This window comes from Ctenocephalides felis, unplaced genomic scaffold, assembly GCF_003426905.1.
Source record: "Ctenocephalides felis isolate EL2017-DRISC unplaced genomic scaffold, ASM342690v1 CF-g0.4_SCAFFOLD_00845, whole genome shotgun sequence".
In the NCBI taxonomy this organism is placed as follows: domain Eukaryota; kingdom Metazoa; phylum Arthropoda; class Insecta; order Siphonaptera; family Pulicidae; genus Ctenocephalides; species Ctenocephalides felis.
In genome coordinates, this window is record NW_020536999.1 from 20493306 (window position 1) to 20510059 (window position 16754).

Sequence of the window (16754 nt, forward strand, 5' to 3'; positions counted from 1 at the left end):
GTTTACCTCTTTTTAGGTCTTACACGAGATTTGAAATAGAAAATGGTATACTCAAAATCAACTAGCACCACTACACGCCTACAACCCCTACAACTGAATTGGAAGATATGACATATTAATCAAAAGGGAAATTAACTGTGAGATAAGACTTTTTATTATTATTGTATAGTTATAATATTATATTATTGTATTATAGTAATATTTAGTTAATATCAGGTTAGGGGGCGTTTTGACATTAAAATCTTTGGTCGTACTTTTTTGGGGTTGTTTGCGTGCTTTTATTCAGAGCTCAAAAGGGTGGCGTCGTGAAAGAACCTTTCTTACATTTTTCGCGCTTTTCTTCACATTAATCAATTAATAATTACAAATCACAAAATGATTTGTCCTTAAACTTCATAGGCTGGGAACCTATGAAGTTTTTTTTTCCAAGTGTTTACATGGTGGATCTGGGGGGTACATCATGTAAATGCTCTTTTTTTTATAAATTTACAATCACCGCTAAAATATTAAAGTACACATTTTATATTCATTTTTTTCTTCTTCGCCACGAGAGGTTCTTTCATTTTTAAAAACCGAAATTTTTAGGTACATTTAGCTCATTTCGCGGGGGTTCTATTCGCGTTATATTCGGGTCAGTTAGGTATAATTAGTTTATAAGTTAGTTTAAGTGGATTAGGGCTGCACAAATCGATACTTAGTAGTATTTACACTATATCCATTTCCATCTGAAATGTTAGAAACGTAAATATGAATAGAAGTATCTATTTCTGTGGCGACACCACATTAAAAAAAACGCGCCGAGCAACTTCACCTCATGGGTGGTGCGGAAGCAAGTTGCATCTTAATTAAGTACATATAGTTATAAAAATTAAAATATTTACATAATTATGTTAATTAATATACATAAATGTATCAATATATGTGTACATATCACTGATAATTACAAAGTAATATCGATATATCTTAAAATAAAAAATTTCAAAATAATCTTTGCTTTTTAATATGTCGTTAAAGTTATTTTTAATTTTTTTTTTTGGCATTTTATAAAGAATTATTATATACTTTCAGAAAGAATATCATCAATAATTATTAATTTTGAATTTGTTGAAAAAATACTATATAAATACTACTAGGCGAAGAGATATGATGGTTTTTGATAAAATATATTTGATCAAAAATCATGCATCTCTTAGCATTGTAGTATCTATAGTTTTGTTTCAGCATCTAATTCAAAATCAACAACTATTATTCTTTTTAAAAGCATCTAATAATTATTATTCTTTTGAAAAAAAAAACCTGAGTGTGAAAGATAATTCATAATTTCATTAATATATTTGTTATTATTTTTAAAGCCAGCCTAATAAATAAAACTAATGGGGCGCATGGTATCGTACCTTAAGACAAATTGCTGGAACTTCCCGTACCAATTTTTTTTTTAAGATTAACATTTTTGAGAAAAAAATTACTTTGAATTTTTGACCAAAATTTACTTTTTTTTAAGAAATGTTTTTGGATGATTTTTTAAACTAAAACATCTGGTGTAAACGTCTCCGTAAAATTGTAAAATATTATTACATACAACGGTCAGGAAAATTTTGTTAATCCCATAAATAGGGAACGATCTTGCCCAGGTTCGACGGCTCATGTAATTAGGTTATAAAATAAGATTGTAAAATGTATTCCGTCGGGCCTGGAATTCAAAAAATAGTTAGTCTAGCGTTAGCAGTCAAAGGAGAAGGAAGTTTGTAAAATAGTATAAAATAAAATTAAGTTGAATATAAGAGAAGTTTCATTTTCTAAAACAATCATCGTGGGGATTTTGCATTTCGTCGATTAATACAAATTACAGTCCACTATCGAAGCATCATCAACGACGTCATGTAAATCGCTCCAGTTTTCTTTATTTTGAAATATTTGGAAAATTATGAACTTTTTTTTCAAAGCAATCGTACTGCTTTAACTGCATAAAGACGGTTAGAACTATTCTACGTAGAATAGTGTATATATGTAAATTATAATTTACCAATATACTATTCTAGGGTCAATAATAATTCTTATTAAATGCGTTTACAAATATTTTGTTATTTAAATTTAAATGAAACTTTTTTGAAACAATTTTCAGTTTGATATGTTAAAAACAATCAATATATTTATAAATTGTACATACATTAAATACATTATAATTAATCTATTGATGCGAGAAAGTCGACAAAAAAAATAAAATTTACCTTAGATCGCGTTTGGATGAATTCAGCAGCATCGCTGTTTCTGTTTATTAATAAATCCTTTTTTATTCATGTCTTCAAGTAACTTAAATAAATTTCATATCTGACAATAAGCAATATAATATTTAAATATTAAAATCTATTAAAATTTATTCCTTTTTTCTTTTAAAAAAATATTTAATTTGTTTTCAACTATATAATATTGACCAGTAAAACATTAAATTCAGAGATCAATTATTTATTATATACATATATTAATATTTTATACAATTTAAATTAAATAAGTCACATTTCATCATTATGAAGATCATTATCTATTAATGCTTGCCTTTCATGTATTTTCAGATGACTACGCAACACATGTGATTGTGTGAAACCTTTTCCACAGATTTCGCATTTATATTTACGTTCCCCTGTATGAACAACCATATGTTGCTTGACATGTTTAGAAGTTAAAAATCGTTTACCACATTCTGTACAAGAATAATTGCGAATACCAGAATGTTTAAGCTTATGTTTAACTAGCTCACCACTAGATTTAAAAGCCATCTCACAATCTTCACAAGCAAAAGGTTTTTCACCTGTATGAAACCTTATATGAATGCGAAGCTTATTGGCATCAGGAAAACCTTTAGAGCATATCTCACAAATATGTTTGTCATAAACAGTATGATGTGTCCTTATATGACTAAATCTTGATGCCCAAGTAACAAATTTTTTATCACAGTGTTGACAAGCATATTTTAACACACCAATATGAGTGCTTTTATGAACATTAAGATTAGTAGCTGACTTATATGTCTTATTGCATATAGTGCATTTATAAGGACGCAAGTTTGTATGCGTTGTAAAATGTTCTCTCAAGGCACTATTAGATTTGCTGACATGTCCACACTGTGGACATAAATGCAAGTTATGGATCTTTGCATGTTTTTTATATTCAGCTTTGTTAGGAAAGAACAACTGGCACTTTCGACAAGCAGGTTTACGAGGTGATGTTTCTGATTTTTCTGAACCAGACCGTAATTGAGAATTTTTACTGTGATATTTATTCCAATGAACTTTATATTTTGTTCTATTGGTGAAAAACATTTGGCACTTGTGACACCTGGGCTGTCGAAAAGAATTTTGTGAAGAAGAGTCAGGAATGTCTACAAAACTATTCAAATCTGGTGAACATTGAAGAAAGTTTATGCGATCATTTAATCTTGAATTTTGTTGTGAATTATCAAGACGATCTTGCAACATTGGGCTCGTTTGGTCTTCAGACTTTTCTATTTCTGTTTCAGAATTTTGTGGAAAAACTAGTTCCTGGCATTCATAATTATGATCTTGATCTTTCTCTGCAAATGATTCATTCTCAGCGGTTGGTTCATCTATGGCTTCAATTTTTTTTGAATGATTTGAATTTGTTTGTACTTGCCTTCGATGATTTTTTTGCCAATGCTTTTTATATTCTGCTCTATCAGAAAATGATAATTGACATTGATGACATTGTGGTTTATGGGATGATTTTGGAATGCATGAACCAAGTTCTGCAGAAATAATATTGAAACTATTTAAATCTACTGAGCTTGAAAACTTTATATAATCATCAATATCCTCGTTGTCATCAGTATTTGAGGAAATAGGTACCTGTTCATTTTTATATTCTGTTTCATCATCATTATCTTGAACCAAATCAAACTTTAAATAAGATTCTTCTTCATTTATTGTAGAAAACTCGGTTTCATTAATATTATAATTTAAATCATTTACATCGTCGCTTAATAAATCTGTACTTTCAGTTAAACTATCCAATTGCTCGATTGATTGCCTACATTTCATCCAGAAGCTATAAGATTCAATTAGTTCACTGAAACAACCATTACAAATATGTTTCGGGTAAGGGTCGTCATAAGATACATCAAGGGCTGTGCAAGAGAGAAACATATTCAATAAATCATTCTGTTGTTGTGAAGAACATAATTCTTCTGCTGGAAATAACGATTGCATTTCTTCATCTTGAGTTAAACAAGCACGACATGTGTTGTTTCCCAAAACAAAAACCGAAAAATTTCGATGAAGGTCTGATGAGTAGTATTCTAGTTCAAAGGGTAGGCTGTCTGTCATAATGCTACTACTATCCATTAATTCACATTTATTAAAACTAACAGATAAAATTAACGTAGCAAAACTTATTGTAAATTGATTAAACTATGTTTATAAACACTCTCTTTAACCTAAAATTCGAAATGTCAAATTTGTATACGCAGCTAACTTCTCCTAAGATGACAGAGGGATGACAATTTTTCAAAGTTGGCAGCGATTGCCATCATTTGATATTTTTATCTAAATATTGTGATTAAGTCAATTCTTACACATTTCGGCAAATTCATGCAACATGCCTTAAGGCTAATTACCACTTTCAACTATAGTTTATTAAAAAGATTCTTTGCACATATCGGGTTGTTTATACAACTTGCCTTAACGCAAAATTCCACTGACACCTATTTTATTTATTTGAATGACGCGCGCGTATCTAATAACAAAGTATCAATGACAGCACAAATGTCAATCTCGTATGAAATAAGAAATATTGCAAGTGCGCGCAATTTAATAAACATAACTTTAATTTAACATGTAATGTCGTAACTTTTATAAATAATTATGTGTTTAGCTTTATTTCGTAATCTTCACTTACGTTCGAGTATCAACATATTTGAAACTAATCGAGTTTTAACAAAGTATATTCACTAGGCACTATCAAAGTCGTAATGTATGAAAATTAATATTTGGTATTATTTACAGGTTTATAGGTACTACAAGTACTGCATTAGATGTACATAAAACTCCATTATATAAAAATGAGAAAGCGAAGAAGATTAACCGCTATTTGTTCTCGAAATACTTCGATTATGTGAAACAATATGAACAGGTTATGTTAATCATATAATATTTTTTCAATTGCACTAAAACAATACTTTGTAATTATATATATATATATATATATATATATATATATATATAATTTGGGCTCCAAACTTCTAAAAAAGTAAAAAATCATGTAATATGAATGATTGGGAGAATTCCTCAATACTTTTATTATATCTGCTTTGAATGAAATCAAAATAAATAATCTTATTTATGTCACTTATGTGCATTTACATCAGCATTGTGTGCTTAATTTTATTATGTATTGCAGGTAGTGGAAAAACGATTTCCAGGAGCTGTAAAAGCATATCGTTTCTTTATGCTTGGTGTCAAAGATTTTTATGCAGACATGAAAGAATATTTGAGGGTACCATATAATATATTAAATTGATACGATATATAAAATTAAAATTAGTACATAATAATGCTTTGCTTTGCAGATAGTACTTAATATCACAGGATCTGAAAAAACTATAGCTGATTTATCTCGTAAAGAATTAGAAACTTATTTTTTCATGCCGAGAGAAATGTGGAAGGCAGCTCCTGTTCTTTTGCTGTCAGCCTTACCTTTTGCTTTATATATAGTTCTTCCTGTGGCGTAAGTAGACTGAAATTACAATTATAATATTGTACATTTATATATATATATATATATATATATATATATATATATATATATATATATGCATATATATATAAACATATTGCCGGTAAATTTTTGATAAAAAATTATTTACATGATATATGAAATATGGTAAAAAAAACATATTAAAAGATATGTACAAATCAAATTAACGCTACATTGAAAATAACAAAACTTGTTGAACAATATTTTGGTTGGAAATATTTATCATAAGAGTAATGTTCAAACTTCAAAGCTTTTTTATTCTTTTTAGAAAAATATTTTGTTTTAAAAGATTTTTTTTTTAATTCTTAAGTCTGTAGTAAGTGTACTTCCTATTTTCTCAGTTATTACTTTCCTGGTTACTTATTAACACATCATTTTTGGACAAATGAGCAAAAGTTGAAATTCCGTGCTGAAAAATTAAAAAAGCGTTTGAAACACAATCGACCCGTGTTTAGATCTCTGCAGGCAGAGTTAAATAAGATCCATGCCTCTGCATCATATAATGAGTGGAAAGGCGTATTAGGAATGTTAGGTCAGTTCTAAATTAAAGTCGACTGAAATAATTTTTTTTTCTATATATTTGCATTAATTTGATTAGGAAGTGGGGTGCATCCTTCACCTAAAGATGTCTTAATATGTGCAGATATTTTTATGAGTGGACCCTATAATATAAATAAAATTAATGTAAATCATGTGGTAAGTATTCACTTTGTGGTTACCAATATATTTTCAATACTTTCTTCTTTATATGCAATCACAAAAACTGTGTTTTTTTACAAATAATAAAAATAAACTGCATACTTTGAATTCAGAGTCATCTTCTTAGTGCTCATAACTTGAAGTCTCTACTCTTTCGTCGTTCACGCCTGATAGATCATGCCTGGCTTATAATCTTAATGGATAGAGCAATTATACGTGAAGGAGGTTTAGCAAAATTATCTGACGAGGAACTCAGAATGTGTTGCTTTATTAGAGGATTGGAAGCTTCACAATTATCGAGACAAGCCATGACGGAATGGCTTGGACAGTGGCTTATGGTTTCTAGTCATTTATCAAATAAAACAAGTGCCAGTATTATTTTGCATGCACCAATACTTTTAGGTTATAATCATCCAGCAAATTGGGCAGCTTTATATGAACAAACTAAATGAAATTATGAAGTGCTGTGTTTATGTAATATTCTATAGTTTTTTTGTGATAAAACAATTGTTAAACAATAAAATATCAATATCATAATTATTTATGGATACATTAAAAAAAATTATTGAAAAAAAAATGCATATTTTCTTAGACGTTTTATTTCTTAAAACAATAAAGACCTTTTAAAGACCCTCAAAAATTTCTTCTTAATACTTATACTTTCAAATCTTACTTGCCATAGCATAAAATATAGCACATGCTGAACTTCAACAGTTATATACTAGAATTAAATAAATAGTTAAGTACAGATAGAAAACGTGTCCCTTATTTCTCAAAAATTTTACGATGAAGAGTGATACAAATTGAATAAGTTATTATATATTTATATATATTTTTGTTAGAATATCTCTAGTTCACAAATTGAGATAGAAAAAAGTATAAATATAAATTTTTGTTCACCTTATAGCAAATTGAAATATAATCGATGCAAAATAACAAATCTCACAATATTTGTAATTTATTTAATTTTCAACCGTGCAATAATTATTTAAACTTATCCTAACACGTGAAGAGAAATAAACTAACTAAGTACTTCAACTAATTATTTTACTTTAGTATTTGTTACACTTATGAAGAATATCTTTATCAATGTCACAAATGGGGTCAAGGTGTTGATATAAAAATCCGGTTTTATAATCTTTTGTGATTAATAAACTAAATGCAATGAATGCACATATAAATTTAAAATCTTTTTTTTTCAAATGATAGCGTATTAATTTGTTTGTGGAAAATATATGATTTTATTTGGAAGTACGATGTGATAAGAAAAAATGTATAAAATACGGAGTTCGTTTTAGTTCAAGCATACTGCAAATTGTGCAGTCCAACAGATCCGACTAGAAGCGAATCATGAGGGCCCTGAGCATTGTTGTGTTGTCCGCCTTAGTTGCCGTGGCTTGCGGTTTCTTCGTGCCAACCACCCATGGCAAATACAAGGTGGTCGACAAGGAGACCTTGGTCAAGCAAAAGGCCATCTTCGAAGTATTGCACCATGTGTTCCAAAAGGATCACTACGACGAACACTACAATGTAGGACAAAGCTACACATTCGAAGGCAACTACGACCATTACACCAACGCCACCGCCGTCAAGGAATTCGTTCACTTGTACAAACACGGACTTCTCCCCAAGGGAGCCGTCTTCAACGTGTACAACACCGTACACCGCCAAGAAGTCGTCGCCCTCTTCAACGTATTCTACTATGCCAAGGACTTCGAGACCTTCTACAAGACCATGGTCTGGGCTCGTGACCACGTCAACGCCGAACAATTCGTTTACGCTTTGACCGCAGCCGTGTTCCACCGCCACGATTTGCAAGGAATCGAATTGCCCGCTCCTTACGAAATCTACCCTCACCACTTCGTCAACTACGAAGTAATCACCAAAGCCTATCAACACAAAATGGAGAAGACCCACACAAACGTCGTGATCCCCGCCAACTACTCCGGATGGTACGTCCAAACTAGCGAAGAACAAGAATTGACTTACTTCACCGAAGATGTCGGCTTGAACTCCTTCTACTATTACTTCCACATGGACTACCCCTTCTGGATGGGAGGAGAACATTTCACCTTAAACAAGGACCGTCGCGGAGAATTGTACTTCTTCACCATCCAACAATTGTTGGCCCGTTACTACTTGGAACGCGTATCTCACCAATTCGGAGAAATCCCCGAATTATCTCACGACTACGTCTCCGAGACCTCTTACTACCCCACCATGCACCACTTCAACGGATTGGACTTCCCAGTACGTCACGAAGGACACATCTACAACTACTCTGAATACTACCACGAGTACGTACAACACGCCCACGACTACGAACGCCGCATCCGTGATGTTATCGACTACGGATTTGTTGTATTGCCCGACGGCAGCCACTTCGATTTGACTAAACCCGAGGCCATCAACGTACTCGGCAACTTGATCAACAGCAACCCCGACAGTTACAACACCCGCTTCTACAAGAGCTTCATCGGCGTATTGAAGGTCATCCTCGGAAACTCCTTCGACACCGTCGACTACTACCACCAATACCCCAGCGCTTTGGAATGCTTCAACACCGCTATGCGCGACCCTGCTTTCTACCAAATGTACAAGAAGGTTGTCAAATACTACTACCAATTCAAATCTCACTTGCCCAGCTACACCCACGAAGAACTCGACTTCCAAGGTGTCAAGATTGAAGGTGTTGAATTCGACAAATTGGTTACCTACTTCGACAAATACGTTTACGACATCAGCAACGCTTTGGTTTACTCCGAAGAAGAATTCGCCAACAAGGAAGTGTACCATCCCGTTAAGGTCAGCCAAGAACGTTTGAACCACAAACCATTCACCTACAAGATGAACGTCGTCTCCGACAAAGAAACCGATGCCGTCGTCCGTGTATTCATTGGACCCAAATACGACGAACACCACAACGAATTCAGCTTCGAAGAGAACCGCGAAAACTTCTTCCAAGTCGATGTATTCAAATACCATTTGAAATCCGGCAAGAACGTCGTCGAACGCAAATCCGAAGACTATACTTTCTTCGTCAAGGACCGCACATCTCACTACACCCTCTACAAGCAAGTCATGGGAGCTTTGAGCGGCCAAGGAGAATTCCACTTCGACAACACCGAAGCTCACTGCGGTTTCCCCGAAAGACTGATGATCCCCAGAGGTACCAAGGGCGGTATCGAATACCAATTCTTCTTCGTCGTATCTCCCTACCACGCTCCTGCCACCACCCAATACCAAGGATTCGACCCTGTTGTCTCCTGCGGAGTTGGCTCCGGTGCCCGTTACGTCGACAGCTTGCCCTTGGGATATCCCTTCGACCGCGAACTTGACGTCACCGTTTTCCCCACACCTAACATGTACTACAAGGATGTCACCATCTACCACAAGGAAACCTACTAAGGAAACGCCTAGTTCTTTCTTGAACTTCTCGATCAATTTCCATAGCATATAACAACATGTAAATTTCTTTTTAATAACAAATATATTAATTTATAAAAAAAACTTTAATATTTTATTCATTTGTTAATTTCAGTAAAACTTTATTAAGTTTCTATATTATTTAAGAACTACTCATGCTTTAGTTTATAAAATCAATCATAGAAGAGATATACTTAATATCAAAAACCTTATATATTTTATTTTTTAAATGTAACTAATTTGTTTTTTCGATATATGAAGGCATATATATATATATATATATATATATATATATATATATATATATATATATGAGTGAGTTCTTGAAGGCGATACATCAAACAAAGAAAAGGCAAAAATTTATAAAATAATCTTTAATTCCAAACGTTTCGACATTCAATTTAATGTCATCATCAGTGGATCTAAAAACAGTATAAAAATTAATATAACTAGGTAATTATAAAATATATGGATTGGTGTAGAAACTGTAAATATAGGAGAAAAATTAACAGAACAGCAACGCTTAACAACAAACAGAATATAAAAGATAGAAAAGGTAATAGAAACTAGATATTAAATAGATAAAAAAGAAAAAAGAATATATATATATATATATATATATATATATATATGTGTGGAAGTAGTATGTATATGAAAGTATTAACACAACTTGTATAAAAATATATAAAATTTATTGATTATAAAAATTAATGATATAAAAATATGACAAGTCCAATTGTTTTTTTCACAATCACTAGCCTGCTTGATTTCCCCACACGCTCCCTTCCCAGTGTTGACCTCACAGTTTAAAAAAATACAGAGAAACACGTTATAAATAAATGGTGGGAAAACAAATTATAGCAGTGTTGTGATACTGGTCAATTATAAAAAAATGACAGTTTCGTCGGCAGATTTACCGTATGGTAGATAATTCAACCTTCCATCATCTTCAAACTCTGCATATAGTTTTGAATATAAGTCATGTAGTGAACTTCCTGAACCTCGATGTCTTGGTGAACTTCGAAGATTCAGCCTCGATCTACTGTATTAATTTTTTTTCTACAATATTTTGGGTAAACAGTTGGCGCTCTGTAAGAATATGAATTTTCACAATGATTAAAATAATCTTGTCGACTTCAGTAGTCCTTGATATCATACATCGGATTCTCGAATCGGATGTGATTCGAAGGAGAGCGTATTAAAGAGTCATCATTTTGACCAGATGCAGTTCCAAAGTTTAATGCATCAAAAGACGATTTGTTGAGTTAACGGACAAGAAGAGGTTGAATTGCATTCCAATGAAAAGTCTAGACTCCGAATTATTTTTTGTGTCAGCAATAAACACTGCGGTCTGGGTATACTAAATGGGTATACCAACGAAAGTCCGGTATCAGATAGTAAGTGCTTTAACTACGATGAACCGAGGACTGGACGTACCTTATAAGTAGTCACTGAAGACCAGTGATTATAATGCTGCATCAAAATCTATATTTTTTAAATCCTCAAAAAAAAACTCCTTCTTTGTTATCATCTCATCACGTCGTGGGTCACCAATGTGGAAATAGTTATGGATATGAAAGTATTAACTCCACTTGTATAAAAATAAAATTTATTGATTATGAAAATTAACGATTTAAAAATATGACAAGTCCAATTGTCTTTTTCACAATCACTAGCCTGCTTGATTTCCCCACACACACACACATATATATATATATATATATATATATATATATATACATATATATATAGATATATATGTACATACATATATACACATACATATACACAAATATATACATACATACATATATACAAACATAAATATAAATGCACATATATGCCTACACATTCACATGAATACATACATGATATGTGCACAAAGGCAAATACATATCCATATATTATATGTACTCAACGTATACGTGTACACATATACTTATATATATATATATATATATATATATATATATATATATATAGAACATACATATATACACATATACATATACACAAATATATACACATATACATATACATATATATATATATACACATATATATGTATACATACATATATATATACATATAAATACATATACATACACATATATATATACATACATATACACACACATATATATATATATATATATATATACATGTACATCCCTACGTACATATATACACACAAAAAAAAAATAAAAAGAAAATAAAAAAGATAAAATGAAACTTACATTGAACATGGTATTTTATATCTAAAAATGTGTACACAGAATTTTGCACTAACATTGATACAACTAACCAGTCGATAATCATAAATTTGTTTAATAAGAAAAATAATGAGAGTTTTGTTTTGCAAAACTGTGGAAAAAATTTAAGTATTTTTGCACAGACAGGGGGCTACCTAATATCCCGAAGCAATAAACTGAATTGCAAAGTTAAAAAAATTTATTTAAAGTATATAAGTGAGCTTTAGAACTTAATTAGAGAAGAAGCAAGAATTAAAATTAAAACCTGAATTATTTTCGATATACAAAAAGCAATTTTTTTTTCAAAAGCAATTGTTTCATCAACACAAGCAGAAAGTTTTTTGAATTATTCAACTCAGATGCTTAATTTTCTCAAAGACCGCCATTTTTTGTACATTTATCTCCGTACCTTTGAAACGGCCTTTGCTAAAAACTAATCAATCACTTATTCCCATCATTACCAACTGAATGTTTTTTTTTTAGATCATTCAAATCGGATGCTTCGTTCTCTCAAAAGCTCGATGTAAGGCTTTGTGAGGTGTGGTTAATAAAAAATATTGAATAGATTCAACTATTTTCTATTATAGGCCAAATACATATGGGATTATATAGTATATATTTTATAGTATATTTTAAAACGCAACATAATTGCTTCAATATTTTGGTCTGGTTTTCATAATCTGGTACGATATATTAGTTGCTTTTTCACAATTATAATTTATTAAGATTGGGACTAAAATGGACTAGTATTCTAAGACTCTTGTGCGATAATATTTGTAATTGTTTTGTTTTCTATTCATATGCTTTTCTCTGTTATATTATTCGCTATTCATATGTAATACTATTAACATCAACATGAGCAACACAATATATTACATAAATATTTAAATATCATTAACATTTTAGACTCATTATTCGTAAGAAGTAAGAAAATAGAATGAAGTGAATATACTATATTCAAGAATAGAATAATATTTAACCAGGCAATTTAGAAAATGAAGATTATATAAAATATTAATGATGTTATATATAACAAAAAATACATATGAATAGCGAATAATCCAACAGACCAAATCATATGAATAGAAAGTAAAACAATTACAAAGTTTATCGCAAAAGAGTCTAAGAATATTAGTCGATTTTAGTCCCAATCATGATATGTTTATATTTAGTCATATATCATTTAATATTCACCAAGTAGAATATATGTTCATGATATTTATGTCATATATTGTGATGCCAATGCTAGAAACCCTAATATTGGCAAAACAAATATTGGTCAGACCAAAATTAGCAATAACAATATTTTTCAATATGGGTCAATGTTGTTCAATATGTATCAATATTTGTCAATATTTGTCAATATAAGTCAATATTGGTCAATATGGCCCAATATGGATCAATATCGGTTAATATTGGTCAGTACGTGTCAATATTGGTCAATATCGGTCAATATGGGAAAATATGGGTCAGTATTGGTCAATATGGGTCAATATTTGTCAATATTAGTCAATATGGGCCAATATGGGTCAATATGGGTCAATATTGGTCAATATTGCCTACATACATCGAAAAAACAAATTAGTAACATTTAAAAAATAAAATATATAAGGTTTTTGATATTAAGTATATCTCTTCTATGATTGATTTTATAAACTAAAGCATGAGTAGTTCTTAAATAATATAGAAACTTAATAAAGTTTTACTGAAATTAACAAATGAATAAAATATTAAAGTTTTTTTTATAAATTAATATATTTGTTATTAAAAAGAAATTTACATGTTGTTATATGCTATGGAAATTGATCGAGAAGTTCAAGAAAGAACTAGGCGTTTCCTTAGTAGGTTTCCTTGTGGTAGATGGTGACATCCTTGTAGTACATGTTAGGTGTGGGGAAAACGGTGACGTCAAGTTCGCGGTCGAAGGGATATCCCAAGGGCAAGCTGTCGACGTAACGGGCACCGGAGCCAACTCCGCAGGAGACAACAGGGTCGAATCCTTGGTATTGGGTGGTGGCAGGAGCGTGGTAGGGAGATACGACGAAGAAGAATTGGTATTCGATACCGCCCTTGGTACCTCTGGGGATCATCAGTCTTTCGGGGAAACCGCAGTGAGCTTCGGTGTTGTCGAAGTGGAATTCTCCTTGGCCGCTCAAAGCTCCCATGACTTGCTTGTAGAGGGTGTAGTGAGATGTGCGGTCCTTGACGAAGAAAGTATAGTCTTCGGATTTGCGTTCGACGACGTTCTTGCCGGATTTCAAATGGTATTTGAATACATCGACTTGGAAGAAGTTTTCGCGGTTCTCTTCGAAGCTGAATTCGTTGTGGTGTTCGTCGTATTTGGGTCCAATGAATACACGGACGACGGCATCGGTTTCTTTGTCGGAGACGACGTTCATCTTGTAGGTGAATGGTTTGTGGTTCAAACGTTCTTGGCTGACCTTAACGGGATGGTACACTTCCTTGTTGGCGAATTCTTCTTCGGAGTAAACCAAAGCGTTGCTGATGTCGTAAACGTATTTGTCGAAGTAGGTAACCAATTTGTCGAATTCAACACCTTCAATCTTGACACCTTGGAAGTCGAGTTCTTCGTGGGTGTAGCTGGGCAAGTGAGATTTGAATTGGTAGTAGTATTTGACAACCTTCTTGTACATTTGGTAGAAAGCAGGGTCGCGCATAGCGGTGTGGAAGCATTCCAAAGCGCTGGGGTATTGGTGGTAGTAGTCGACGGTGTCGAAGGAGTTTCCGAGGATGACCTTCAATACGCCGATGAAGCTCTTGTAGAAGCGGGTGTTGTAACTGTCGGGGTTGCTGTTGATCAAGTTGCCGAGTACGTTGATGGCCTCGGGTTTAGTCAAATCGAAGTGGCTGCCGTCGGGCAATACAACAAATCCGTAGTCGATAACATCACGGATGCGGCGTTCGTAGTCGTGGGCGTGTTGTACGTACTCGTGGTAGTATTCAGAGTAGTTGTAGATGTGTCCTTCGTGACGTACTGGGAAGTCCAATCCGTTGAAGTGGTGCATGGTGGGGTAGTAAGAGGTCTCGGAGACGTAGTCGTGAGATAATTCGGGGATTTCTCCGAATTGGTGAGATACGCGTTCCAAGTAGTAACGGGCCAACAATTGTTGGATGGTGAAGAAGTACAATTCTCCGCGACGGTCCTTGTTTAAGGTGAAATGTTCTCCTCCCATCCAGAAGGGGTAGTCCATGTGGAAGTAATAGTAGAAGGAGTTCAAGCCGACATCTTCGGTGAAGTAAGTCAATTCTTGTTCTTCGCTAGTTTGGACGTACCATCCGGAGTAGTTGGCGGGGATCACGACGTTTTTGTGGGTCTTCTCCATTTTGTGTTGATAGGCTTTGGTGATTACTTCGTAGTTGACGAAGTGGTGAGGGTAGATTTCGTAAGGAGCGGGCAATTCGATTCCTTGCAAATCGTGGCGGTGGAACACGGCTGCGGTCAAAGCGTAAACGAATTGTTCGGCGTTGACGTGGTCACGAGCCCAGACCATGGTCTTGTAGAAGGTCTCGAAGTCCTTGGCATAGTAGAATACGTTGAAGAGGGCGACGACTTCTTGGCGGTGTACGGTGTTGTACACGTTGCAGACGGCTCCCTTGGGGAGAAGTCCGTGTTTGTACAAGTGAACGAATTCCTTGACGGCGGTGGCGTTGGTGTAATGGTCGTAGTTGCCTTCGAATGTGTAGCTTTGTCCTACATTGTAGTGTTCGTCGTAGTGATCCTTTTGGAACACATGGTGCAATACTTCGAAGATGGCCTTTTGCTTGACCAAGGTCTCCTTGTCGACCACCTTGTATTTGCCATGGGTGGTTGGCACGAAGAAACCGCAAGCCACGGCAACTAAGGCGGACAACACAACAATGCTCAGGGCCCTCATGATTCGCTTCTAGTCGGATCTGTTGGACTGCACAATTTGCAGTATGCTTGAACTAAAACAAATTCTGTCTTTTATACTTAATATTTTATCTCAAAATATAGATAATTATATCTATTAATGTTTTGAAACGCTATCTGCAACGATTTTATTAATTGCGAAATTCGTCGGATTATCGAATAATTGGCAACTTGTATTTTTAATTGCATTGCAGTTTATCTGAGCTATCATTTAAAAACATTAAAGTCTATAAAAGATAAACATATGTGGAATATAAGATTTTTACATAATTTTTAGTATTTGTATCAATACGAATTCAAAATGATTTAACGCATTCAGAATGATTTTGGACTCATATCAAACGCTGCTTATGAGTAATATTATTTAAACTTTTACCGGCATAATTTCTGATACATTAAACTGACTTATTTAAAAATATATGTGGAACAAGAAATTTCTATTAACTTATAGGTTTACAACATGGTTAACCTAGTTAAATTCGACTTTAATATTAATTAATATAGAATCAATTACTAATTTAAATAAATCAATTGTACTTAAAATATAAAACTAATAGTTAGCATTATCGGTCATAATAAGTCGTGTATAAACTTTACATAATTTTTAATTTAATCGACATTGAAGAAAAAATATTGTATTAATTTACTATCAATATTTTAATCTTAATTATGTCTATGAAGTGCTATTCTTATATTTT

At 32.8% G+C, this 16754-nt stretch overlaps 4 protein-coding genes across 4 annotated transcripts; 2 read left to right on the forward strand and 2 right to left on the reverse strand.

Annotated features, from left to right (window-relative positions):
* Positions 1–2510: 2510 nt before the first annotated feature.
* On the reverse strand, positions 2511–4337 carry LOC113380277 (zinc finger protein 658B-like). The gene has a single exon (XM_026619631.1). The coding sequence runs from the start codon at positions 4335–4337 to the stop codon at positions 2511–2513; it is 1827 nt and encodes a 608-aa protein (XP_026475416.1).
* Positions 4338–4814: 477 nt separating this feature from the next.
* Positions 4815–6983, forward strand: LOC113363418 (LETM1 domain-containing protein 1). The gene is made up of 7 exons (XM_026605922.1): positions 4815–4951; positions 5016–5142; positions 5410–5505; positions 5579–5736; positions 6108–6298; positions 6365–6462; positions 6579–6983. Exons 1-7 carry the CDS (start codon positions 4875–4877, stop codon positions 6915–6917), a joined length of 1086 nt encoding a protein of 361 aa, XP_026461707.1. The 5' UTR covers positions 4815–4874; the 3' UTR covers positions 6918–6983.
* Positions 6984–7815: 832 nt separating this feature from the next.
* LOC113380285 (hexamerin-1.1-like) lies at positions 7816–9873 on the forward strand. Its single transcript, XM_026619636.1, has one exon. It carries the CDS (start codon positions 7816–7818, stop codon positions 9871–9873), a length of 2058 nt encoding a protein of 685 aa, XP_026475421.1.
* Positions 9874–13981: 4108 nt separating this feature from the next.
* On the reverse strand, positions 13982–16039 carry LOC113380297 (hexamerin-1.1-like). The gene has a single exon (XM_026619641.1). The coding sequence runs from the start codon at positions 16037–16039 to the stop codon at positions 13982–13984; it is 2058 nt and encodes a 685-aa protein (XP_026475426.1).
* Positions 16040–16754: the final 715 nt, after the last annotated feature.